Raw genomic sequence first — 22,311 nt, forward strand, 5'->3', positions numbered from 1 at the left:
TTGTTTTTATGTGAAGCTTGCATATCAACACATCAATGAAAGATCACCAGTTCTGGCATTGCTGAATTGGATATGGGTTTGATTTTAATACACATCAATTACTTCTCAATTCATTTTTGCTAGAGGTGAAAGTCATCCATGGAGTTTTATTACCTAACATTTGTTATTTATATTCCAGTTTGGATATTGGTTCATATTTTTGTTGTTTTCATGCCAATGATTTTCCTCTGATACCTTCAAAGAGCTATGGTATGTATAATATAGAATGTAATGTAAATATATCTTAATCATATCACAACAAATTATGACAAGAAAGGTTGAAGTTTAACTATTTTGACAATTGCATCTGTTCCACTTTCATATTGATTTAAATGCCCAGTTTTGAAAACAATTACATAACATTTTAAAAATACATGATAAATGTATTTTTTCAACAATTACACTATACCTGAGGTGACCAAGTGGTAAAGATGTCACGACATATTACCACAAGCAAATAGAAAACCAAGACGAAAATTGTTATTATTTTTTTTAATTTATGGACCTTCACTGCTAGAGACAAAATTATGTCATAGATAACCCATATTATAGTGCTGTCTGTTTACTCAAATTTTGATAAATATCAAATCCTATATATACTTTTAATTTTTTCAAATTTAGATGAATCAAAATTGTAAATTGAAGACATTAATTCATCTATGAACGATCTGAATGATTATGGAAACCCATGTTTTTCTAGTTGATAGCCCAATGATCCAAGGAGAGGAATGTTGAGGTTAGGAACCAGGACCAGTATCTTAATGATTTCGGATTAATGAGGAGACAAGTGTTGGGTGATGGTAATTGTTTATTTAGGGCCATAAGTTTTGTTTTGTTAGGGGATGTGGATTCACATGAATACCTGCGTCAAACTGCTACAGAGTTCATGAATGAAAATCTTCATTTATTTCAAGATTTTTTCCATCAAGACGATGCAACAATTGATCCTCATCAGCATATGCTGGATGAAATAAACCGTTTGTCAAGGAATGGAGTATATGCTGGTCAGGAAAGCGTTGTTGCGTTGTCACTGGGGGTAAACATATTGGTTACATATGGGGGTAACAATTCAATAACAGATCCCAGAGTTTTTTCTATTGAACATTTTGCAAACAAACCACATATGGACGTGTACATAGCTTTTACAAATTTTGGTGGTTGCCACTATGATGCAGTAGTACAACGAAATACTTATCTCAGTCAAAGCGAAGAGTCTATTTCATTTGAGCAGCCATTTGGAACATTTAAGTGGGAAGAAACGGAATTTTCAAGCTTCAGTCAACCCATCAAAAATCCAAAGCAATCAGGTATACAAACGATAAGCTGTAAAGAGTGTCATTCTGTATTCAGTAGCTTAACAACTTTGCAACGCCACAATAAAAGAATTCACTCAGATAATCCAAGCAGTTCAAAACAAAACAAAAATTCAATCCGCTGCATGATTTCTTCCTGTCCAGCCCGCTTTAATAGAGCAAAACAGCTTTTGCCCCATTTAACTTCTGTTCATTCTGCAACCCTAGAAACAACAAAATTAGAATTTGAAACATTTGACGAATTTAAACAATGGAAAAGCACACAAGAGTTAAACAATAATGTGTTTTTCAGAAGCGAACGCCCAGGCAAAGAGGGTAAGACTTCCACTACCATGCAGTTTGTTTGTAACAGAAGTGGAATAAATAAGCACCAGCGTAAAGGAAATGAGAAACGCAGATCAAATAAGAAAGGGTCTTGTAAACTTAATGATCTCTGTCCATCTAGGATGTATGTTAGTATAGATAAGGCTACAGGTCATGTAAAGGTAACCTACATCTCATCTCACAGTCATTCTGTCGATTTCGATCAAACTAAATATTTACCTATGCCTGGAAATTTCAGGAATGACTTTTCCAGAAAATTATATTTGGGGATTCCTGTTGATAAAATTTTAGATGATATCCAATGTGACATTGGAAATTTAGATGGACGCAGCAGCAATGATATTAAATTTTATCAACTAATTAACAGAAAAAATATTATGGCTATGAAAAGTAAACTTGTAGAATGCGAGTATAAACGACATCCCGATGATGCCACTTCAATTTTTCTTTGGGTTAAGGAGTTAGAGTCCAATACAGATACTAATCCAGTTCTTTGTTTTAAACAGGTTGGTAAATTGGAACCTACCTTACCAGAATTAACAAAAGATGACTTAGTTTTAATGACAAAGGAACAAATTGATATGTATGAAAAATTTGGAAGCAGATTGCTGTGCATGGACTCTACACACAAAACAAATATCTATAACTTCAAATTAATCACTGTATTGGTTGTGGACGATTACCATAAAGGGTATCCAGTGGCTTTTTGTATTTCAGGCCGTGAAGATACATCAACTATGCTAATTTTTCTCAATGCTGTAAAGTGTAAATGTCCAGATACAGAAATACGTTTTTTTCTCACAGACGATGATTCCGCTATTATTACAGGTTGACAGAAGACAGAAAAGTAAAATAAACCTTCATGCTCCAACAGCAGGAGACAAAGCCAAACTATTAACTAGATCAAATGGTGATAATAATCAATCACCATTACCAAATATACCATCTGTAGCACCATATCCACCAATTACATATGTAGAATGGAATAGTAGGATTCAACCAACTTCTAATGAAAACACCCATCCTGTAATCGTTAACACTGACAGAATATCTATTGACCCAAACTTTAGAGTCCCTCCATAAACACTGAATCGACCTTTGACAATTACACTACCCAATGGGAAGAAAATGACAATTATAACATCTTCATATGGCACAAATAGTGATGACACAGACACTCAAAAGCAATGATCTTTATACATATTCAAATAAATATTACATTCTTCACAGATTAAATATCAGGCCTTGCATAATCCAATACAAAAGATCAACCATGTTAGATGCATTTGGAAATTCATTTTGTATAACATTTCTGCCAGGTCAGGTAGTACTTGTTGCTAAATTGTTGAAATATATATAATTATGACTGGGTATCAAGCTTTTAAACTGTCTGATTAAATTTTATCTTCAAATAGAATACTGACAACCGAAATTAAGGAATTTGCCTGGCCACATGGTAAACACTATGTATTAACTCAAACAATCATTTTTAGTTCTCACACCAAATTTTTATCATACTAATCTAATTACCTGGTACCCAAAACAATCCTTAATTTATACCAATTTTCAATTTGTTGTAGACCTGTAATACGTGCAGACAAAACATAGGGCATTAATGAATTTTATTTGTTGTGGACCTGTGATACGTGCAGACACAACTTAGGGCATTTATGATTTTTAATTGTTGTGGACCTGTAATACGTGCAGACACAATTTAAGGCATTAATGATTTTTAATTGTTGTGGACCTGTGATACGTGCAGACACAACTTATGGCATTAATTAATTATTGTTGTGGACCTGTAATACGTTCAGACACAATTTAAGGCATTAATGATTTTAATTGTTGTGGACCTGTGATACGTGCAGACACAGCTTAGGCTCATTAATGTTTTTGTTGTATCAGTTCTTAGTTAGTTATGATAAATACTTTTTATCTAAACTTACCCTATGTAAATATTAAATAAGGTTCCTCATTTGTGAACTCTGTAGTTAAGTAATATTTTTTAAAGATTAAATGAAAAGTAAATGATAATTGAAGAAATGTCTGGCTTTTATTCTTCAGCTTTGATTTTACTTTTTTATATCAACTATATATGAATTATATTCTTTTCATGTCGAAATATTACTCATCAAACACTCTTATATCCTTAATAAAATAATACTTCAGATAAAAAAAAATGTCATTACTTTTCATCAATTCAATTGTTTTCCTTAATCAACATTCCCTGTTTCCTCTATAAAAGCAATATATATATATACACACAATGTAATCAGTTACCTATTTTCATTTGATTTCAACTTACATGCTTTGGAATTGTGACTGGTTATAGTCGAATAGTATTATAATTCAAGTGCCATGTCTCTGTAAAAATAAGCCTTTTTTTCCCCAAAATCATGTCTAAATCTTGGATCAGCTATAATTGATCGAGCATGTATCCATACACATGGCTCCACATTGCTTGTGGAGTACTCATTTTATTGAAAAATAAATGTCAGCAGCAATTTCGTAAAATGTTAAAATTCAATTCACCCATACATTTTTAATATTGAACAACTTATAGAGAAACTGTGTATAGCTTTATAATGATATTCATTCATAGAAATTAAAACTAAAAATTTGTACATCTACACTTGGCTAGCTAGAATAGACATCAAAAAATTGTCACATTTCCTTCGATCAATATCAACATCCATTGTAAAAAAATAATGTCATAATCAACGATTTCTGCCACCTGTTCAAGCAAATATTTTTAACCAAATTGGCTTTTTCTTTTAATAAAGACGTCATTTAAGCCTATTTGAAGCTTGAACTAAGGTCATTGTCATCAAACTTGTTAGCCCTGCATATCATCATACTACAGACCCAAAATCAGGTCTCTGATGGGCCTCTTGGTTTATGAGGACTTGAATAATGAAAAGCTCATTTAATTGTTAAGATTCAATTATATTTACATTTATTAAGTATTAAGAGAAAACAGACAAATTATACTCACCAATTAATACTCTGGTCATTTATAGACAGGTAACTGTGTCTGGTATTTTCGAGAAAGTAGTTAACTCCTCTTGATGGTGTCTACATGTTGGAAATAACATATGGTCAAATTTAACTCAATGCAGGACCGAACGGTACAATTATTAAAGCATGACTGAAACAAAATAAAAGATTTAAACAAATCAAATGAATAAAACGAATGAATGAAAGTAGCTGATTAATGATAAAGGTATGTATAGAATGATAAGGTTTTATTCAGAACCATGTCAATTACTTGTGGGAACCCGAGGGTGTTACAATGAAATCACAACCTTAGGGGTAATTCAATGAATGTCCAACCCAAGGGTTGAGTTCCCTATAGGCTCGTTAATCCACATACATGTACACACAGGTGCCCTGAGAGAACCTTAAATACTTTTAATCCACATACATGTACACACAGGTGCTCTGACGGAACCTTACACTGTTAATCCACATACATGTACACACAAATCTTTTTTCCGTACAATGTAGTATATACAGTGCCTTACCTTTTGCCGACGCCAGACAGAGCATTTAATAGTACTGTTGCAAAACCATTATGATGACCAGCAACATGCAAATGTGAACAAAAATAAACTGGAATTAGATGATCAAGTCATCATACATAAATGGACATAGTATACACTAAAATTGTGTTGAGATAGACTGAATGATCACTGAGCAGGTGTGTGTTTCGGTTTTATCGAAACATTCATTCTCTTCAAATGATGTCTGAGGAATATGCAATATTAAGCACTTAATGTATATTATCATTATGACACCACTTTATGTTGGTTTGTGAGAGTGCCCCCTAGCAGTAAGCTATGAACTAAATAAATAGTAAATCAAAATTCAAACTTTTTTCTTTTGCAAACTCATCTCATCTCATTTTTTTTTTTTTCAATTTGGCAATTTTTAAATATATATATTCTAACATACTTTAACATTTGACATCCTTTATACAATTATTCATAGCTTACCTTAAAGTGAACAGTCGGGCAAGGATGGCTAAAGTTGGTAAAAATGGTGTGAATGTATCCAGAATTATTTCTTATGAAATAGAAAAATAAAATCTCTCGTCAAAATCTGTCTGCGTACGAAGAAATTAATTTAAAGTATGGGAATTCTAAAACGTCCTCCCGGCTCACTATGTCTGTGGTTACATTTCCACGCAGCCTCGCTTTCAATGCTTTCAACTTTTCTTTACTTTAATGGTCAGAACTGGGAAACTAAGCAGAACTTGACCGTTCTATTAATACGTGAGAACTTTTGGAAGGCCAATGAACGCATTTAGACTGGTTTTCTTTGCCCGACTATTCACTTTAAGCAGTATTCACACCATCTAAATATTATTATCTTCAAACAATATCTATTTCACTATTGTAAGAAACGATGGCAAACTATGATTTCAAAATCAGTATGTAAATTTCGCAGATATGTAATGTAAGCAGACCCAGAATATACAAATAAACAAAAAGGTTTACATTCCGCTGACTTTGAATACATTTTAATAGTAACATTAATGCAAGGAGTTTGACCTGAATGACTGCAAAGCAACATAAATTTCAAAAAGTAATCCAAATAATAGTTTTATAATTTGAAAGATTTGAAAACTGCTTCTGGCTTTTAAGATGTCAATGATATATACCTGGAAGCTATATAAAGATATAATCTGAATTTTGTGTTCCTTTTATCAGATATTCTTTAATTTATTCTTACCTTAGATGTGATAAATAGAGGAACTTACATGAGTTGCTATTGTAATATGAAACTTATCAAATGAGTTGAATACTTTGATATGCCAAAAGCCCGTCAGATTCAATTTATCACATAACTTTACATTCAATACAAATACAAGTGAAACTTTTAATTCCGTCACTATAAAACAGTAGAAATCTGGCTCAAATGTGATGTTTCTGTCTACAGAGATAATCCTAGATTACAATTATACCCTTTGGCCTCGTGCAATGTAACATTAGTTGATTACCACCACCTCGGGTTAAATATTATGAACTAGAGCACAGTAACCCATGAAATATTTTTATAGTGTGACGTCATAATAGTGTTATCTCATTGTGTCTTAAGATATGGCTTGAGATATTAGTTTTGTCATAATGTGAATGTGATGAAGGACTTAAGTCTTCATGTATGGTTTGAATTTTCAAAACTGTCATTTTGTTTTTAAATTATTGAATTTGACACAGTACATCCCTGATTAAGGTAGCTCCATACTTTTGTGAAAACCCATGTCATTTTTTTCTAACAGGTCTTATTTTCTTGCATTTTTCATGTAGTTTCAAATTTGTAAAGATAAATGGGTGTTCTCGAACTACTTTTTGAGATATTTGAGCTTAAAATATACTATCCATGCAAATTTGCTGGCCGAAAATAGAAAAATTCATAAAATTATGTTTTCTGTAATATTGGGGTAAATGTAGTCTCGATCCTGTTGATTTTTTGTCCTAAATTTCTAACGATAGAACAATATACAAAAATCTTGTATTTTTTCAAATGCTAACTAATTTTTGTTATTTTCCAGGACCGTTTCTATATGTAATTATCATGTTTTGTCATATTTTCGCCCGTAAAAAAATCAATGAATAGGCCAAAAAGGAAATGAAAACCCATATCAATTTCACAATATTTGTATATGATATGCCCAAGATAATATGTTTTTCAAATATCATATAAAAACATGGGGTCCTCGATCAAAATTTCACAATTTTGTAAGCTTGAAGTTTGTAACTCACAACCCTACCCCATTTCATCCAGTGCTAAGATGGGTCATATTTGACTATTTTTTGAAAATCATGCCGCAAAAAACCATTCCACATCAGTTCATATGTTTTTGTGATAGTATATCTGGTTTATGTCTGTTTGTTTTTTATGATTTTCTCCAAATTTTGTGTTTAAAGGAAATCCGTATGCGATTTTTTTAGAATTCCGGAATTTCGGTCCGGCCGGGTCCCCTCATATCATTTATAGCGACGAACGGCACTTACGGTGTTTGAAAATCCATTCCCATTTACGACAAGGAACGCAAAAACCTCAGAGATAGCATATAATTTTCACTTCACTGCTTTTATTTGATTGATTTAATGATTTTAAACATTCAACACTATATGTAAACAATTTTCACCTATTGAAAAAATATCCAAGTTGGATGTCGTGGCGTATCGCAAACCATTCTGGAATTCAAAACAACCTCCGCAACTTCCGGTATAGCGTCATATGAATTGGCGCGGTTTTCAAAAGTATGGACCTACCTTAAGTTAAACTATAATAACTACTTTTTAATTCTGCAGATGTAGTTGCCATGATGTAGTTTCCATGGTAACCATCCAAAAATTGCATTAATCATAAAAATGTGAAAATTTGACAACTTCGGACATTTTTTGTTTCAGAAACCATAGAGCACATCCTTGAACAAACATATGTGTTATTCTCAGTAAGTACCAGTAAGTTTGTTCAAGGATGTTCTATAGTTTCATACACAAAAATTTTCCACATTTTCACAGTGTATGCATATTTTGGATGGCTACCATGAAAACTACACCTGCAAAATTACAAAACAGTGATTAAAGTTGAATCAGGGATGTAGTAAATATTTCAAATACAACAATTTAATAACTTAATAACAGTGTTGAAAATGTGATGGATTTGAGTGTCAAAAGGGCCCAAACCATACATAATTCTTTGTTTTATTATATGGCTGTGTTTTACTCACTTCTAATGGGCTGAAACTACATTTTCTATCCACAATGTACATGTACACGATATGGATCAAAAGAAAATTCCAAACTAAATAATTCCTTGATATAATATAGGGTTATTAATCAGCCAATTTCATATTGGCCCTGTTATTAGGCCAAGGTCTGTCATATTGGCCCGAGGCCGTAGGCCGAGGGTCAATGTGACAGACCGAGGCCTAATAACAGGGCCAATATGAAATTGGCTGATTAATGATACTCTTGTTAATTAACTACTTGCATATTTAGTAATGACAACAATATATGTAATCAGTTCAACAAATTTAATAACAACAATATATTTAAATTTAACAAAACAGATTGAACAGCAATCATTACATGTACTACTGGTATGATGGGTTTAATTAAGTTCTTCTTGAGAACTACTTGTAGAATGGTGGGAATATTTAAGTTTCTTCTGTGTTGGCATAAGATTTATTGTTATGCTACCTCCAGATATATGTGCTCCAGAAAAATCAAGATCTTGCGCTGTGTTTACAGCTGTATTATTCTTTTGAACATCGTTAAAACCATCTAGTTCGCCCAAAGCCTCGTATCTATCGATGTCATGCATTAAAACAGCGAGCATGTCCTCGCCGTTTTTTGCGTACCTGTCTGACACTCTCTCCATGTTTCAGTTTGTTGTCGTCTGCCCCCAGTGAAGCGGAATGGATGATAAGGTGAAGGTCGTTATCGCCTCGGAAATATACGTAGTCACTGACGAAAAGCCGAAATGTGTTCCGAACGTCTCTGCGTGCGTTCGATTAGCGCGTTATCCATATTGGCTCAGTTTTCTCGTATTGGCTCAGTTTTTCAATATTGGCTCACTTTTGCCGATATTGGCTCAGTTTTGTAGTGATATTGATCGGACCGTTTTTTCATATTTTTACCAATACGCAAGTAGTTAATTAATAATAGTTGATATAAAATTCTCAAAGATCATGTACCCAAATACAGAAATCTTACATTGCATGGCATCACAATCACTTTCAGGGTTGATATAAAATTCTAACAGGTCCAGGTTGTTGCCAAATACGCCCTTGTCCCTATACATCTTACTCAAATTCTATGGCTTAGTTTTTTGGGGTCAGTAAGTACAGTAACTGGCTCTATAACTAAGAATATTATAAGTTATTATATTGTGTAGTTAAAATATTTGTATTGTACTAGGATGTGAAAAAGATTTGTATGTATGTTTTACATTTGTATGTTTGTCAATTTTGTTGGTAAAATTACAAGTTGAAGAATAAAAGCCAGGAAATTCTCCATTTTTTAGACAAAATTAAGTTCTCTTGCCACTTGTACTTTATAAACTAAAACAGTAGAAATCTGGCTCAAATGTGATGTTTCCGTCTACAGAGACAATCTAAGTTGACAAGGCAAAGTAAAGTCTATGGGGTATAACTGACACCCAAAACGTGACCATTATGACGTCACTAATGCTGACCTGGTAACATCAACTGATCACCATCAAAATGGCTTTTCCATCTTGCGAATTAAATCGTCGTTGATAAACAGTGTTTCTGGTCTAACATACCAATGTCATTGCAGACCCCTAAAATGAGTTTATAATCAGGGGCGCGGTGGCCGAGTGGTTAAGTTGTCTCGAAATAAGCCACAATCCCTCCACCTCTGGGCCGCGAGTTTAGAATCCCATGTGGGGCAGTTGACAGGTACTAACCATTGGTTTGTGGTTTTTCTCTGGGTACTCTGGCTTTCCACCACCAACAAACCTGGCGCGTCCTTACATGACCCTGGTTGTTAATAGGACGTTAAACTAATAAAACAAAAGTAAATATAAGAACTATAGAATCCATAGGAACACAGCCTCCCCCTCCCTCACGAATACATTTTATTAAGTTGTGTCTGCACGATTCACAGGTCCACAACTATATATTTCTTGAAAATAGTTTTACTTCCATCACTGTATTACCAAAGGTAAATAATCATGGCAATTCAAGCTTTACTCTCAGCTATCAACTTAATTATTAGTTCATTACCATTTGTCAGTATAATGTGACCAGTGCGGTAAAGTACCCATGTACTACTCAGAGTCGTAGCTTAACTCTCAGCTATCAACTTAATTAATGGTTCATCACCATTTGTCAGTATAATGTGACTAGTGGGGTAACATACCATGTGCTGCTCAGTTAGTCAGTATTGCCTCGTGTTAAAACTAAAATTCATGATCTAATCTCTAGTAGATTCATGATAAGTAAAATGATATTATACCACCTGAATTTACCTTAATTTTTTTTGAAAATTAAAATTACCCCTTAAAAAGGTACATATAGCACCTTTAATCGACTGTTGCAAACGCCTGTTCCCTTCAGCATTGAGGTGCACCTGATCATCACTGAGACAAGAAGGTGCGAGCCTCTTGTGCTTCCAGAAGACAAAGCGATTGTACATCAATCGATTCAGACTTTCGTTGACGTCGTGTTGTCGCATTAACTCATATTGAGCTGATGGTACACCACGTGGACGGAGTCTAACAAACAATGAACCGATAATAACACATTTCAGGCCATTTATCCTACTGTTGAGTTCACGACAAAGAGAAATAATGTCCATAGCCAAATGCTCTGGACATGTATTCCCCTTAATGTCATTCCCTCCGATTTGTAGGAAAATGACCTGAGGACCAAACGCCTGTAAGTCGGACATGAACCCATACATGTGTTCCACTAACCCACCACTTCTCCAGAAAAAACGGGAGATTGTGGCTCCGTAGAAGAACGGAATGGATTGATCCATGCGCCTTACGTGCGAAGATCCTAAAATGGCAACTCTAAGCATAGTTTAAATGAGAAAAAAGGGCCTAACTAGCAAAAAACAGAGAAAACTTAATGATAACCTTACCCTCAAACACGTGCTTCTAACTGGCAGCGCGAAAGGAAGTCTGAGACATTCGGAAGAACTGACGTTCCTTCGGAAAACTCGGCACTCTTCCATTGTATAACTTACACGAATTCTTATATTCTTTTATATATATAAAATGTCATATTGTTGGCAATTATTATTTCTTACTTAATTTAAAGATAACATTAAATTATATTCTTCGTATATTGATACACAGGGAATCGCATACCTTAAAATACGAAACTGATTTATACAAAATCATGCCAGCTACCGGCGCTGACAAGAGTGTTCGTTTGTAACCTTCCAGTTTGGTCGGGCGAGCACTCAGAACATGCCCGGTTTGGTCGGGCGAGCACTCGGAACATGCTCGGTTTGGTCGGGCGGTACACCTTCATAATTCTTTCGATGTTGTGAGACTTTTGCACTATTCCTATTACGTCCTGTCGAATTTCTTTAAAGATGAGAGAGCTTTGATAGATATTGACCAATTTAAGACTTTCTGTGAAGTGTTCGCTTCTAGATGTACAGTTCGACGGTCGACACTTACTACATTAACTGGATCAACAGAAGATAAGTATGAAATATAGATGAGTGTACAACAAGCATCGACATAAAAAACAAAAAGTGCTTTTGAATATTAGAAGGGCATTGGTTATTTTTAACAACTTATCTTAAATGAGGAACAAATTAGTTTCCTCATAACAAAGGTTTTAAGACTTATAACACGAAAAATATATATGAATGAACTTGTAATAATTCTTTTATTTGATCCAACGAAGATAAATATTTTGAAATGAAATTACATGATTAGTTTTTGTAATTTTGCAATATCACATTTTTTACTTTACTTAACCCATATTTCATGGTGCTGAGCCAATGCCGAGTATTTAGTATAACGTGTATACTTACTATAGTGATCCAGTGGGTTGGCATACTGTGGACAAGGATAGCCCGCCAGTGTGAAGTGATCCACCAGTTTGTTGCTATCACCGTAATATACCATACTTACGGTGCTCTTCAGCGCCACCTTGTCCATCAGTCCAAATATATCAGATCGAGGCTGATGGATGGAGAGAATGACAATGGTGTCTCTGTGTGCCAGTTCGGCTAGACTGGTGACCAGGTGGCGGGCGGTGTAGCTATCCAGACCAGTGGTCGGCTCGCCCAACAGCAGTATATACCTTCGGAAAAAGAGAGAGAGCAACGAATATATAGGAGGTAACTTTTATTATCATGTATTGCGTTATATTGAGGCTAGTACTGACCAGGGTTACAGTTATAAAAGGGAATAGAACAGTGATAGTTTGGATATCTGATATATTTGTTCAACTCATACAATGATTACCTGCCTGCCTGTCAGGTCTACTAAGATAATATCAATTATAAGGATAACATCAAATATTTGGGTTAGCAAAGGCGACTTTCGATAACTCGCTAAATACATTTGGTTCACAGTATGATAGCCTAGATAAGTATTATCCTTACCTGAATCCTGCAGAAGTTGGATTGCAATAGTCACTCGCCTCTTCTCCCTACCGGAGAGCCCCCTTTTGATAAGTCACCCGACTTAAGAGTCCTTCACTGGGTTTAGACCCATCCACTGTATGACTGAATCAACCTATTCAAAAGCAAATTCATTTCACCAAGTCTCTCTGTAACGTAAGCTAACAGAAATAGACGTGAATCCATCTGCAACAGTACAGTGCATGAACTGAAGTTTATAGTGTAATCATTAGTTGCTTTTTGTATCGTCACTTGTGAGTATCGAAGCGGGATGAATGAAAACAGGCATGGTATACAGGTCGGTAAAACACCAAATATCGGCATTATTCGTAACTACAAATATGTTTAACATTATGGACGTCCTTATAACATGTATATTAACAAATTCATGAACATGATTTGGAAAATAATGTTAGCAATAGATAAGAATCGAAGTGTAATCACTGAATTACGATCAAAACTGCGATGTGTTTTCGGAGGAAATTGCGTTTTCCCCCGTTTTTCCTGAAATATATGTTATTATAATTGTAACTTATATGAGTACTTTGGTTATTTATTTTATTACGGTTTCTTTATTCTACATCATTCGTAACTAGAAAGCGGCTAAAACATATCTTAAAATATGTATACACGAAATAGTTTTGTATAGTCGCTTGTTCTTTACTGTATGGTCACTTGTTTTAATTAAAAAAAATTACTGTATAGTCACTTGCGCAAAATTCTCATTACAAATCGCTCATATTTCTACTTTTCAGCAATTTTCTAGCAAAGGGAACTTTCATCTAATATCGTTTAGGCCACAGGATGTGTTCAGCATTGAGAAAATGGAAAGCTCACTTTTTTATCACGTGATTCCTGGGCGACAACGATTTTGAATATGTACAGACGCACAAGGGTAGCTTAGATGCTCATCACTATCATCACTGATATTAATCAGCCTATATATGTTATTATTGTATATAAAAAAAATGTGAGTATGTGTGCATTTTGACCACGACGTCATTAAAAGGACATTTTGTTTGTTCTTTTTGTGTCTTGATAATGGGCCAGATCGCCTCGAAAATTTGACATTATTTTTGTCTATACTAATGGAATTATTTTTTTCCCTATAAGGTATATTTGAAACCAAGATATATTTACGCGTGCTATTAGATTTTACTTATTTCGCTGATGATGCACATGTAAGAAATTGCGAAAAACAGTCGCCGCAACAATGGCATTACAGTAAAACAAAATTTTAAATCGCGAAATTGAATCCCCCGTGGAATAACGCTAGACACGAAAATATGAAAATAGTTTTGTAAGTGAATAGCCATTTCCGTCGTAAGAAATATGGAAAATGACGAAAGTAATTTTCGTTTATGATTCTAGAAGTATTTTTACTCCGTAATTCTGACATTTTTTAAAAGTAATGACTGGTCCATGGAAATCCAAGTTATACCTGAAGTATCACAACGTGGTGCATTCTATTGCATTTTTGTTACATTTACTCCATCTAAATTGTGAATGACTATGTATGATCAGTGAAACAAAGTTGACCGAACGTTTAAATTGATAGTGTATTTGATAACTCTGTTAGACTGATTTGTTTAATTTGTTAGCTTCAGAGCATTTTATCACTGAATATATTTCCTCTTTATAACAAGTGACTATACAGTGTCCTCACAAGCAACTATACATCGCCAGTTTCAAAACAATGCAGGTGACTATACAATTTTAACTGATCATCCTACAGCTTCAAAATACGATTAAGTAAAAGATAATGTGTCCATTAATATGTATTTATGTGTTTTATATTGTTGAATTCTTTTATAAACCTGTGATGGTGTTTGAAATAATGAAAGCCAGACAGAACACCTGAAAATAGTGCAAAATATTAGACGGGTGTCTCAATTCTTTGATGATGAACAGCAGATCAACTCACGAAAAGTGTCTGAAATGTTAATGCTGGTTAACCCTCAACATTTCATTAGTCACCGGTAGTTCAAGTTGCTATTCATGACGCCGTTTATAACTAAAGATTACAACAAAAACGTTTAGAATGAATAAAATTGGCAAAAAATACTATACACTTCATTTCATACACTGTGAACAGGGGACAATGCCAAACATCTCATCAGGAATAAGCTGACTAAGATTGATAGGTATAGAGAACCAATGTAATTTAAAGGCTCGTTACAGGAAGCGATTATGAGTTTTGAATCAATGGTTAGCTGTTAACTTTTGTGACAAAATTATCAAATCCGTTTTAGTTATTTTCCCAGACCTCGACAGGAAAAGCGAGCATCTCATGTTTCATGATACGGCGATTTTTTTGTTTTTGCTGTGAATTAGTTTATAGATACCAGTCTTTAGCTAACTCCTAGCATGAGCTGTAGCACATCATGGTCGTTGAAACATTCTGTGCATTCACAAAACATCTTGACGCATGTAGCATGGCAACCATACTATCGACAATTTAATACTGGTCTAAGACTTCGTTGCAAGCTGTAGTCACAAACATTCAATGGACATATATAGCGACGATTTTTGATGCTGTGAAACAGCATTCTTAGGTACGCTTGGTGAGCCTGTGCACATCAAAACAATGAAACCACTCCGCGATGAAAATTAAAAGTGGTTTTGTTCATTTCACGTCATACTTGATGGTATGAAAAAATAAAACCCCAATATTCAAAACCACAGACATTGAATTTGTACATACAAATACACCATGGATGGAGTGTTTTAAGTGTTCAGTTGGGACTCTATGATATTTGTATTAATCCGAGATCAGTGGTCTCCCGAAAATCACGAACAACGCCTTCTTCGCTGTCTTCCTCCGCGGCAGACTTTCGGTGGATTTTGGATTGTGTATGTTTATCTAAATTTTAGGTAATTCATGCTACTGATTGATTATTGTAATCAAATGTTAGTAATGTAACTGCAAAAGAAAGTTCTTATAACGCTTATAAAGTTTTTTGTGTTGGTTGCATTGACGAACTATATCTGATATCATTGCGCAGTAAAAGTTAATAGTTTTGAGTACGATCGTTTCCTTCCTTGATCTGTCACTGGGAGTATCGACAACTGCGTTATATTGAAAGGGAAAAAGTACAAAATTTATCGACATAAGATTACAAAATATAATGATGATATAGAGCTATACTAAAACTTGCCGTGTAAATGTACGGTAGCCTTATGAAGACTTGCTAAAGTCCGATGCATTGCATGAAGTTTTCTTGATGTTAGCGTTCTTATGAATTCAAAAGAAATTTGAGTGTTATTAGTAATCAAATAATGTACCTTTTTATTTGGCAAAAGCATATGGCCATGATTTATTATTAGTCAAAAGTCGGCAAAGCAAAACTCACGATAAATGTTCTGCACGATTATATGTCGCCAACCAGTTAACTGTTAGGCTTACGAAGGCTTGCAGAAGTCCGATACATTACATGAAGTTTTCTTGATGTTAACGACTAGCGTTCTTGTGAATTTAAAAGAAATCCGAGTAATTTATGTAATGAAATAATGTACCTTCCATTTGGCAAAAATATCTGGCCATGATTTAGTAGTCAAAAGTCGTCAAAGCAACCCATGTTAGTTTTCTAGAAAGGAAACCAAAACATACCCGGAAATGGTATATACTATGTATTTCTAATGTTATATTTTTCCGAAAATTAAGTGGATATTAGGATACGGATATGTTTACTTTTTTTTGTCTTTGAAAAGACATTGATGAAATTGATAATTTAGTAATTTATAAAGAATTATAAAAAATGATACTCAGATTCTGAACGGTTTCGTTGGTGGAGAAATCGTTATTTCAGAAATAATTTAAATATAAAATTTATTTCAGTTATTTCAGGAAGTTCAATGGTGCACACTTAGTATATACTCCAACATTGTTAGAGGTATAGCACGACGACCCACTTTTGATCATCACGTCGTCTCAGAAGTTTCTCAATATCGAGATCTAATATTATTGGATTAACTTAATATCAGTATACTAAATTCAATATTTAAATGAAAAACCAATTTCTTTATTCCTTTGTTTGAGTCCTTCATTCACAGCATCTATGAGTGGCCTTGGCACTTTGATTCCTTACTTATGGAGTCGAGCAACCCTCTAATAACTAGAAAAATGCTGCATTTTGAGTTGAATTCGCTACATTTTGTGGGAACATAATTACAATCATACATGTGTGATGGCTTGTTAAAAGCAAAAGATCGAGCGAATAGGTAATGCACATTTAAACACATCGTGTTCAAGTGAAGAGTAACCTATATATAAGTGATTACGAAAATTCATAACTTTTTGTTAGATCCAGACAATACTAATTGTTAAAACAGTACTAGAATGAGGAATACGTTGACAGAGTTATCTACCTTGGCCTTCCTCTCCTTGTCGGCAGTGATACTGGGCAGACGTAGGTGAGCAGCATGTATACATGAGGGTTTCCTTCACTGTCAGCGTGTATCACGTAAGCTGTCGTTTGACGTACGAGGTCCGTCCTACATTCAAACTTATTATGGGAAGTGAGACTAAACCCTAGTATTTGTGTGATCCCATCGTCGCTGTCTAATATTCCTGTGACTTGATGCATACCCATTCCGGTTTTTACTCTCTGTACTCAAAGCTACACTTCAATTATGTTGCCTCTTATTTAATCAGATTCGGGTTAGGAAGACATTTTTTATTGAATGCGACAATTTTGTAATGTTTTGACTAACAAGATCAAAAATATGAAAACAATGAACATAGAATGAAAAATATAGAGATATATAAAACCGCTAGGTATATCAAACATAATTAACAGACATAAAACCGCTTGGTATATCAAACATAATTAACAGACATAAAACCGCCAGGTATATCAAACATAATTAACAGACATAAAACCGCTAGGTATATCAAACATAATTAACAGACATAAAACCGCTAGGTATATCAGACATAATAGCAGACATAAAAACGCCAAAGATTTTTCCAGAGTAAATAGCAAATTTTATTCTCATTCAGTGTATTGAATGGTCAACACAAAAAGAAATGAACAAATTAACAACCCCCTGCCCCAGTAAAACCAACAACAAAAACCTCACAAACATAAAGGCATTACACGAATGTTTGTAACATCATATGGTTAATAGCCTAAAATGAGAAACACAACTAACATCGACAAAAGAGAATGGCGTAATCTCACTTACACCGAAGTCTTGTAGCATCACAAAGAACCATACAAAGTATGTGTAAGAAATCAGGTGCGTAAGTATCAATTTGTCTGCACTCTCGAAGATATGAATCAGTTTAAGAAAACAGTATAGCCAGTGTAGGATATGCGCAAAATGTCCATAAATAAAAACAAGTGTCACTTACTGTACAATAAACCTACTGATAAGCACAAAAAGTATAAATATGTTCACGAAACGGATAAAAATAAACCATTATTATTACCATTGGCTGTCAGGTTCTACATTGGTACGAACACAAATATATTAATGGATTACACGTTACCTATCATTTCTGCTTTCTAGTAGTTTCAACGTCTGAAAAACAATACATGTGTTTGCAGCATTAACAGGAAATGCCCGTAGAAACGTCACGAGTGTTCCCCTGAAAAACACCCGTAACCCCTCGGTCCTGTAGCTTTGGTACACACAGTCCGTCATACTCCTATATTTGCCGACCATGTCACCTTGGTACCGACTTTTGATGACGTCAATCGGCATTCCCAAACCCCAATTTATACAGCCGGCAATTCCTCCCCCGAGACTATCGGCCACTAGACCTCTCGAGTCGGACAAACCTCGATCTTGGAGAAAACGTTTTATCTGATCAAAGTTGACCATAAATAGTCCCCCAAAAGGGACTTCACGACAGAACATCAGCGATGCGCCTTTGTAAAATCCAACAAGGCCGCTCACTTCATGCACGTGCATTCCAACCGCCACAGGACCACGGAAGTATCTTGGTTGATCAACTGGACAAAATAAAATGTCTTGATTTAATTCGAGCATTTTAAGCAGTATATCAAAAGGATAGCAATAATAACTCTTTAGTGAAAATAGATTCTTGACCCACAAACTGACAACACAGGTTTTGGTGCCATGTTTTAAAATCTGAAGAAGCATTATGGGTAAATCACTTTAGCTTATAACTCTAAACATTGAAATACCTATCTTACGATTCAAACACCGTTGATAGTCAACGACGACAACATAATGCATTACGGGATTATTTTACTCAATTTGAGTTATTATCATAAACTACTCATGTGACCCTATATGTGTACATTAATAATAGCATATGATCTGTTACGGAACGGAATTTCTGTTAAGGAAAGTTTGTTTTCTTTGAATGGAAATAAAAAGTAAAACACCAGCAAGGATAGACCACAAACGATAAAAGCTTTGGTTGTCTAACTCTATCTATAACTCTTCATTTGGATTTTATAAGTTGATTTAAGTTTTGAATAGTAACCATTGACTATTTTATCTAATAATATTACTTACAATTAACGTGTTGTTGCCATTTCGAAGCTGCTGCTTGCGATTGAAGAATGACTTTGACGTAATCGATGGGAATGACAAACGTCGTTTCCACAAAACTTCCTATACATCCAGCAATGAAACGGCGCCTCCAACCAACGTCGTCTTGGCTACTGCCTTGACCTGACTGTTGCAACGCTGTGTTGTTTACTCCAAAGAACACAGCGTTTGTGAAGGGGACCGTACAAAGAGGCCAGGAAAGACCTCTCAGAAACCCGTTTGACTGAATAAAGAAAAAGTCATTTAAATAATAACTAGCAGAGATTTGATGTCATATTAAAAGCAAGATGAGAAGAAGACAACAAATCGTGTGAACATCTAGAATAGTGATTTTTATTCACTTCGAAGATTAATTAAATGGCATACAGTTCGTAAAACGGCCACAGAAGTTCAAGCCAGTAATGTAAATAAATATGAAATTTGTTGCCATTACAAACTCACCAGTTGATTTCTGTAGACTGTTCTAAGGATCTCCGGAAGTCGGAGGTGTGGATGGGTCTGCTGGAGGACCTAATGAAATATATATATAGTCACAATGATGGTCTGCTGCAGGATCTAATGAAATAGAGTCACAATGATGGTCTGCCGGAGGACCTAATGAAATAGAGTCACAATGATGGTCTGCTGGAGGACCTAATGAAATAGAGTCACAATGATGGTCTGCTGGAGGACCTAATGAAATACTAGTAGAGTCACAATTATAGGGACGAAATATATCTATTAAATTAGCCGCATGGGGACGAAATATATCTATTAGATTAGTCGCATGATGACGAAATATATCTATAAAAATAGTCGCATGGGGAGGAAACATATCCAAAACACTAGTCGCATGGGGACGAATTATATCTATAAAAATAGTCGCATGGAGACGAAATATATCTATAATAATAGTCTTGTGGGGACGAAAAATATCTGTGAAAATAGTCGTATGGGGAGGAAACATATCCAAAAAATCGTCGTATGGGGACGAAACATATCTATAAAAATAGTCGCATGGGCACGAAGCATATCTATAAAAATAGTCGTATGGGGAGGAAACCTATCTATAAAAATAATAGTCGTAGGGGGACGAAATATATCCAAAAAATAGTCGCATGGGGACGAAACATATCTATAAAAAATATTCGTATGGGGATGAAACATATCCAAAAATAATAGTCGTAGGGGACGAAATATATCTATAAAAATAGTCGTATGTGGAACGAAACATATCTATGAAAATAGTCGTATGGGGACGAAACGTCTTTTCTAAATGTCATCGGGGATAGGGAAAAAATCTCTAGGGAAGGTACAGATGTTGTTCCTTAAACGAATATTTTGCTAGGAATAGCAGATTACATGTCATCAAAGCAGTTTCATATGTTTAGACATTTTAACTTTCAGACGTGAATGAGGAACGCGGTACTGGTATTGTCTACTACACTGATGTGTTCAATGTAGTCATTTTACCGAAACTGATATGTTTGCAATGAAATGACTTAGATATAACAAACCAGTTATAACCTACAGAAACAAACATTTTGATACACACCTGTTTGTGAGGACAAGGTGCGTAATTTTGCGATATGCACACACGATTTCGAACATTTTTAAATTATTTCATTTTTGGAAATATTGACAATTCATTTTCAGTAAAGCCAGTCTATTTTAACAATGGCGGTAAGACTTTTGATAAAATTTCAAAGGTAAATGTACAACTGCAACAATAAAAAAGTCTCTTTACACATAGTACCTTGACTGTGTCAAACGGGAAGCCAACAAGTACAACGGCTACACCTGCAAACCAACAAACATAATCTGTTATAACGTTACTGTAGAAAGATGGAAATGTTACACTGTGTATTACAAGATAAAAAAATTGTCATTATAACTGGATACACTTTAAACGACAATGATAGAAAGCTGCTTTGTCTAATTCTAGAATCCTAATCAGCTTGTATACTGTATTAGCAGTGTAAAGTGTTGTTGCAAATATCGTTTCCATGATAGCGATTAATATCTTAACTATTGTTTTTTTATAATTTAAATGAGAAGGGTTAGGTGTTTATACTGTAAGGACAAACAGGCACCAGAAGACCCAAAGAAATGCAATGAAGAAGTATGACATCAGTTCACATAGTTTATCACTGATTAGCGTTAGTGTATACAATGTATATGGTTTGTCAACTGTCATTAGTATCTTTGTTTATCAACGGCAATAGATACGATACATGGTAGATGTAGATAATGTGCATATCTGAAGTGTAGAATGTTAATTTGGCACGACGATGCCGGTACGCATGCATACATATCAGAAATAGCGTTCTATTGAATAATGGATAATACTAGTTATTCATTCTTGCTGTAACGAACATTTATATTGGCTCACAAACAATCATCTCATAACGTACAAAATGACTTCGTCTTTGCTTGACTGCAACAACGACGCATTGATTTCATAGAAAAAACGAGTCCTTCAAAACAATTAAAATTTTACAGGATTAGATTGAACTACAAAAATGTATAAGAACTATCTTGAATTTGTTTACATTAGTTTACTCTCATCATAAACCTAGTCGCAATTTATTTATCAGACTACAATGGTTTTTGTGTTATCTACATAGCATAAAAATCTATTGTCATCATTTAGTGCGAGCAAGTAACGATGAAAAAGTCAACAAAGACAGTTCCAAACCGAACCCATCGGATCAAACAAAAACAACAGAAAACCTAACGTCCTCCCCCCCCCCCCCCCCCCCCCCTTGCAGTATAAAGATGATTTCTGGTGAAGTACTTCTTCTAACTATAACAATTGTGTTTGTTTCTTTTGGTCTTAAGACACCATGTTTGATAATCCTGCTGTAACAATATTTTACCTCCAACAGCCCCGGCTAGAATGCTATGGAAGGAATCGTCCGCCATCTTTGGGCATCCCTGGTTTACAAGTATAGTCGATTGTCTTTTGTACTAATGGATTAAGATGATCTCTCCAAAAA

The 22,311-nt window shown here is 34.6% G+C and overlaps 1 protein-coding gene and 1 long non-coding RNA gene across 2 annotated transcripts; both read right to left on the bottom strand.

Moving 5' to 3' along the window:
- Positions 1-559: 559 nt before the first annotated feature.
- LOC138320105 (uncharacterized) lies at positions 560-9,322 on the bottom strand. Its single transcript, XR_011208097.1, has 3 exons — positions 9,052-9,322; positions 4,672-4,824; positions 560-1,555 (listed from the first exon to the last, which is right to left on the bottom strand). It is a non-coding gene; the product is annotated as an uncharacterized lncRNA (long non-coding RNA).
- Positions 9,323-17,842: 8,520 nt separating this feature from the next.
- Positions 17,843-22,237, bottom strand: LOC138319764 (solute carrier family 25 member 45-like). The gene is made up of 5 exons (XM_069262898.1): positions 22,192-22,237; positions 21,069-21,175; positions 19,775-19,843; positions 19,298-19,556; positions 17,843-18,765 (listed from the first exon to the last, which is right to left on the bottom strand). Exons 1-5 carry the CDS (start codon positions 22,235-22,237, stop codon positions 18,296-18,298), a joined length of 951 nt encoding a protein of 316 aa, XP_069118999.1. The 3' UTR covers positions 17,843-18,295.
- Positions 22,238-22,311: the final 74 nt, after the last annotated feature.

The sequence above is a fragment of the Argopecten irradians genome, chromosome 3, assembly GCF_041381155.1.
Source record: "Argopecten irradians isolate NY chromosome 3, Ai_NY, whole genome shotgun sequence".
Taxonomy (NCBI): Eukaryota; Metazoa; Mollusca; class Bivalvia; order Pectinida; family Pectinidae; genus Argopecten; species Argopecten irradians.

Excerpts from the sequence above, each read along its gene's own strand:
- LOC138319764 (XM_069262898.1), bottom strand. The coding sequence starts at position 22,237 with ATGGCGGACGATTCCTTCCATAGCATTCTAGCCGGGGCTGTTGGAG. Across the intron at positions 19,557-19,774 it reads CAGTCTACAGAAATCAACTG|TCAAACGGGTTTCTGAGAGG; the intron begins GTGAGTTTGTAA and ends TTCTTTATTCAG. Across the intron at positions 18,766-19,297 it reads ATGGCAACAACACGTTAATT|TTGATCAACCAAGATACTTC; the intron begins GTAAGTAATATT and ends TATTTTGTCCAG.